This window comes from Rhynchophorus ferrugineus, unplaced genomic scaffold (assembly GCF_030347505.1).
Source record: "Rhynchophorus ferrugineus isolate W39M unplaced genomic scaffold, kcgeb_rfMv2 rfM4, whole genome shotgun sequence".
NCBI lineage: Eukaryota > Metazoa > Arthropoda > Insecta > Coleoptera > Curculionidae > Rhynchophorus > Rhynchophorus ferrugineus.
In genome coordinates this window covers 4017572-4024420 of record NW_027472583.1, presented here as the reverse complement: position 1 = coordinate 4024420, position 6849 = coordinate 4017572, and the positions used below count along the sequence as shown (strand labels likewise).

The 6849-nt window shown below is 32.3% G+C and overlaps 1 protein-coding gene across 9 annotated transcripts in view; it reads right to left on the bottom strand.

The window, feature by feature from the left end:
• Nucleotides 1-7: 7 nt before the first annotated feature.
• Nucleotides 8-6849, bottom strand: part of raw (NDT-like domain-containing protein raw) — a 212528-nt gene continuing 205686 nt past the window's right edge. For all 9 annotated transcript variants that reach the window (XM_076404335.1, XM_076404336.1, XM_076404337.1 and 6 more), the window contains 3 exons: nt 4799-5024; nt 3702-3930; nt 8-2463 (listed from right to left, as the gene is read on the bottom strand). In XM_076404335.1, coding sequence (XP_076260450.1) covers nt 2278-2463; nt 3702-3930; nt 4799-5024 — 641 coding nt within the window. In that variant the 3' untranslated portion in view covers nt 8-2277. The remainder of the gene's footprint in view (nt 2464-3701; nt 3931-4798; nt 5025-6849) is intronic.

Here is a 6849-nt window from a genome sequence, read left to right as displayed (position 1 = left end):
ATAACACTTCAAAACATTTGTAATATTTTTTTATTTTTTACATAAAAAAAATAAATACAATAATAATAGAAGTAATGTAACCACAATAGTAATAGATTACTGTAAGTATCAGCTAAAAAATATATAATAAAATATTAGCTTAAACATATTTTTTTAATTTGAAATGACACATTAACATTTTCTACTGTTCAATTATTATAATGTCCTAAAGGTATTTCAATACAGTGAAAAAAAATGCCAATTGGTAAATAAACAATATTAATAAATATAAATTTCACTAAACAGTATATTTTAAAATTTGATAATTAGTGCCGTATTATATTAGTAGGAGATTCTGTTAGACTTTAGATTTATTACTAATTACTATTACGCTTTTAACATAATATAACAATAATCTAGTTGTCGTCTCATTAGTATAACCAGCTTCATTTTTTTATTTTTTCAGGTACATTTCCATTCCCACCAACAAACAATTGTTGTGCTTCGAACCATTTAAACTGACTTATGATTACTGAACATAGTTTACGCACGCCGCTTTCCATTCTGCCTTAAAAATACTGTAACATAACCTCTCACGGCTTCATTAAAAAGTATTATTAGTCATACTTAATAAAAGCGATAGCATATTGTACTGGGGATGATCTATAGCGCGTTCCATTCACATGACAAGAAACGCCTTTATAGATCCTCCCGTGAATATTAGGAATCCTGATTCCGTAATATTACTGACTCCGACTGATAAACCATTTTCACCACACCGTCATGGCAAAAGCTTGTTTGATAACATGCACGACAAAAAAAAACCCACCCATTACTAAATTAACACTAGAATAACAAGAAATGCTTAAAGACTAGGGCTAAAGGATTATTGTGATGCGACCTGTGATCTGAGGACAATATGAGTGAGTGGTAATCCGAATTTAGCTACGATTCACTACAATCCCGGGCGTAAGGCCCCTCTCCACGCGACATCCCAATAATTGATTTAAGTACACACATACACCGAAAACAGAAGAAATATTAACAAACGACTCGAGTGTAAATCGTGAACTACACACTGTACAAAATAAATGTGATAACCTCCAAATAGGAAAATCTGAAAACCATAAAATATGTACCGACAACAACTATCTTTTCAGATTTTTCCGAACAGAACCAGATGATGACCCACGAACATATTTACAATATCCTGTTGTGATGCTTTCAGTGCTTAATATCAATACAACAAACAATTTCATCCTGTAATTTAAGTAACACACCTTATAATAAAGAGGAACTATGATTCAAATGGCTGCCCTAATCGTACTAAATTTGTCGGACCGGAAACAGTTGAAACAGTCCACTTCCAGAGAAAAAAAATACAAACATATACAGAAACAACATCACTATAAACATATATCTATAAAATAAGTTTTCATATACATATACCCTAAACGAACTGTTGTCTACAACTGACTGTTGTAACATGTTGAGCTATAAATATTTAGACTACGTAAAATTTTAACAATTGAAAAAAAAAACGTTCGCAAAATATACAAAGTATAAATAAATACAAATGTTAAGTTATGTTGTTAAAACACATAAATAAAAAAAAATAAAACAAAAATGCGTTTGTTGTTGTTTTTCAAGATACGCAGGCAGCGTTGATTGGTGGATTTGAATTTGAACTTATGCCACGGCTTGTAAAAGAACACTACAGCTACGGTACAGCATCAAATGTATATGCAAACATAACCACGACAAACTCTATAATAACTAGATAACAAAAAAATATGTATGGACTAAAAAAAAACGCTTGGACTAAAACACTTAAATATTAGATGTGACAGTGCAATTTTTTAAAGCATAAGTTTCAATAATTTGTAAAAAGTAATCGACACTATTTTAAGAGAGCTAGTAGCTGCCTCGGCTCGTATAGCTCGCGATGAAGAGAGTTTGTAACTGGACCGACTAGACTTTTAATATTACACATGGTATATCCTTCCTCGCAGGTTCCTTACATATTAAAAGTATCAGTCGTTGATTGTATCAAAATATACAATGTTTTATGTACAAAAAGGATTTCAAATAAATCCGTAATGTTGAATATCCGCGCTTCGGCTGGTCTTTATCGCAGCTTTGTACCTTACCACCGTACCCGATCCCTTCGAAAATGCGGGACTACGATACGCTACTCTATACAGGACCGCAACGATAGTTTGCGGTCTTATATCTCTTTATACATGAACACCCTAATCACCTTAATAAACTAGAGGGAAGTATTGCAAGTTTAATCGGTTATCTGCCGTAATTAGCTATGCATAATTGGTTGCGTTGGTCTAGTGCTACGGACTTCATCATCTTCGTTAGAACACATCGCACAGCCTCCTCTGGTGTATCGAACACGGGCACTTGACGTCGTTCGGCTACATCTCGTAAGTAGGCCCGCGCCCTGTTGTAATCTTTGATGGCTGTTTTCGTTAACTGAAAGAAAAAAAAACCATAAATAATCTAATACTTTTCATAATTAAATAACATCTACATGATTGGTTCCATAAGTTTACGAGAATTAATATACCTACTATATGTAACGTAACTTTTTAATATTTTCTAAAGCAGCTGAACAGTTATAATTTAGACGGAACTAAATCTGGCGAATAAGCTGGATGTTGAAATAATCTGCACTTCAATTAAATTAATTTTTGGTTTTTCGTCCGTCGAAACCGAGTCTTTTTCCTTGAAATATTTCCATTCAATATGAAATAAATCACCAAAAAGGAATCTTGATTTATTCATTCCATTTTTCACAACCATTTTTAAAAATTTTGTCGATATAACATGTGACTGTTAGAAATATTTGATCGAATTCAGGGCTTGCTTGATGATCTTATTTTTAATACATTAATTATTTTGACATTATCACGATAATTTTATACGTTTTATACGTACGTTATTTCTTTTTCAGTGCAATCGATTTAAATTAAAATAATTCTTTTTAGAATATGAAACCTGAAGACAAATAATTGGAAATTAGTGGAAGAAATGAAGAAAATAATGAATTGACCCATACAATCTAGTGGGCTTCGATATATCAGTATCATATATCATATTATAAAATTGTTGAATTTGACAAACTTGTCATTCATTAATGTTGATATTGTCAATATCTCTATATATAAATATCAACTCTATATATATGACTACATATATGTCTATGAAACATTCTTAGTTGCCCTTTAACCAGCTTTTAAAATTAACCTATTATTTATTTATTTTTTCATCCAATGATTCATATAATTTATAAAAGTAGAAACACATTTAGATATAGCATAAATAAAGATTGAAAATTGTTTCCGACCTCAAAAGATTGGCGTTTAAAGTCCATCTATGTTGTCATGATATTCGTATGATTTCCGATTAGCAATTTCAAAGACTTTTTAGATTTTATCGGGTTTAAACCATCAAATTATACCTGTCATTTCGATTATTAGTTTACAAGTTCAAGTGGTTTTAATTTGTTTTACAACATTTGTGTAGTTCCGAAATAAATACTAAACAGGAATGTTAGGGAGGCTTAGGATCAGGATTAAAATAATCGCCAGCTGAGTAGATAGCTGTCAGTGAAAGATGTCCTAAGCGATTAAAAAATCGGTGGACAAAAAACGTTTGAGAAGTTATTATTAAATTTTGTTTGTTTTTTGGAAATAAGAAATTATTCTTACCCTTTCATTAGCCACCAAACAATTTTCGCTGTTCAACTGTTCTATGCACAAAACAACATCCTTTCCGCTTCCGATGTAGTGGGCCGCTGTTATCATGCTAGTCAACGATCTGGTGTCGTTGGTGATGACGAATAGGGCTATCTTACTCTGATCAATCTTCTGCCGCCACCCTATAATATCCTCATGTGGAGTATCGTTATTCGTCACTTCTGAAGAAAGATCGCCTTCCCTGAAACAATTATTTTAATTAATAAAAAGTTTGAAATTCCCTTAATTAAAGATATAAATATAATTTTGTTTCATTAAAAAAAAAACACATTTTTATAACATTAAGTATCAATTCCTCAATTAATACGTTGCTGTTTGTACAGCAGGATATCACCATAGGATATTTTTCAGCAAGTCTCGCCATTATTGACGATCCTAGTTTGTTCTTTATGATCTTGATTCATGTTTTGTAGTTTTTCGTTGAGTTTTCCATCCAAAATGGCGATTTTCCTGATAATTTGTCTTAGGATTTGTGCACAAAATAATTGGCGAAACAATTGTTCAAAAGAGCTTTGTAATATTTCCCATCTATACATGTACCTTTTCAGAGAAATGAAAACTCATTTTCTTCTAAAATCTTGCTAGTCCCAAGTACTTAAACTTCTGCAATGCGAACCTTATCATAAATAATGCTCGCAGTCTCAACATCTCTATCCCATATATTAATGTTGATGGAACTACGAAGATCCTATCTACGTAATCGTGATTTGGTCTAAACACTGCTTGCTCTTTACATCTCATTTTTCGTTCATAGAGAATATGCATAATAACGGATAGAATTCTTATTCCCTAGTACTTTTTACAATTTTGACTATCTTCTATTTAACATCTAAACAACTATTTCTTTTAGATTATATGTTACTGACCAAAATAAATGTTACTTCAAAGAAGTAATGAAGTTCAATACATCGAAATAGTTTTACCTGGTTTTAACATGTCAGAAAATGTTCCATCTGATCCCATCAAACATACATTCGGACAATTTCAACAAAATTTTACGTAGCCTAGACTAATAAACATGTTAAACGATATTTAAATGTATTACCTACCTGAGGGCCGGATTGTAGTATTGAATCCCATGCTTCTTTAACAACGGTATGGCAATGGTATCCCTCCATGGAATATTCGTAAACAAACTTCCGCCTAGGTATACGTCATGTAGCTGCTCTTGGTTGGTGGAGTTGTCTGTGACTTGCGACTGATCCACAGCACATCTGCCCCGGGTTGGATCTGTCGCGTGGCATTGATTTCGAGGGAATCCTTGAGTAGCCCACGCTGTAAAATTAACGGGATTAATAAAATCCTTATTTGAACCGTTTTTTTTTTCACGGAACATTTTCTAGTGAATAGAATAGTATCCAGCGAATTCCTGGAAAGCATCCAATTTATTCGTAAAATTAGTTCAAAAACATTTTAGAATACGGAGGAGTTGAAAATTCGCATCCTCGTCAATGATCATGTCGTAATATCAAAATTTCTAATTAGCGCGTTTGGTTTAGGTCCGTCCGGATTTCATTCAAGATGCGTCACCGTACCTGGTTCTACTTCGGCTTCAATAAAACCAATTCCTTGTATCTCACTCGATTCGGTTGGCCCATAATCTTCATCGCCGTTCTCGGATCCTCAAACGAACCATTCTTGGCGTTAAATCTACAGACCTGATGCCTACTCGCCATTTTTGACCTTCTTCTTGGTCGTAGGGTAAATCCGCGCCGAATGTAATATCTTTATTCATCACCGAGTAAGGCAATCCAAGGTGCTCAACGTTATCTTGATCTCCTGAATTGATGCCCAATGAAAACGTATCCCCATGTTCTAAGTGTATTGAGTTTCTAGTCTTCATATCGTTGCTAGGAAATATAGGTATGTTGTCAAAATATAACGTAGATATAGTAATATGAGTAAAGTTATTTCTTCGATCAGAAAGCTGTGCATTACGATCATATTTATTTCTGAATTTTGTGACATTGTTCTTGAACTATTTTTTACTATATATTGATATAATTTATTTATCATAAACTCATTTAAAATTTTATTATAATTTTATATAAATAAAAACAAAGTGATTAATTTCGCATACGAATTCCCTGAATATTATTCACTATACTTAGAACTGAATATTGTAATGAACTATAGATAATTACAATATTTATCTAAGTACAGTCCATCTAGTATTTTTCTAGAAACCGAATTCATCATGCTCATATAAACTACTTGTCGTATAGTAAACTAAAAAACATATAAAAGCTATGTTGTTCAAACTAAGATTACAGCGTCTAGCGACTATTCCGTCTTTATCTGAACTAGAGACATAATGTCGTCCCTTATGGACACAGATGCGTTGTGTGTTCTAGATAAAACTGTAAAGATGTTGATTGTAAAGTTTCGTATAATCTAAGTTTAATTTGCATTTTATACGTGATAGGAACTGAAAGCGATTTAAGCGAAACGGAAATAAATAAACGGTTGCAAACTAATAATGTACAGTTGATAAGAATTAGTACAGTAATGGATAAAAGAGAATGTAAAATGCATTAAGGTTACCATCAGCTGGTGATAATTTACATATTAAGTACAATGTAATGAACGGTAGCGTAATTAACGAGCAAATGAAACAATCTGGACTTTAAGCTCAACCACACTTAACACGATTGATTTAAGTTTAAAACCCGTTTAATTTACGATTGTTTATTGATTTAATTTTTTTTTAACGGTCCATAAACTTCAAGAGAAATCTGTTAAAAATATATTATCAATTTTTTCCACTACTGCATACGCTTAAAATAAGCACCCTTTGTGATTATCATGCAAGTTAATTGTCTATGTGTCTACATCATATGTTATAAAAATACTATAAATTCATAGAGAAATACTCTATGAGGAATTTCTTTGACGCGCCAATAAAGTTGAGAATATTCATAAAGATGTATCCGCAAAGACAAAAAAAAACGTGAAAAAAGTGAATTTGACGAAATGGTACCTAATGCGTTTGATATAGGTTGCAACACCATATTCGTGACTACATATCTGGTTTTTAATAAAGCACACGACCAGAATAACGGTCTCATGTAGTCTCTTCCTAAAACAGGTTCGACTTTAG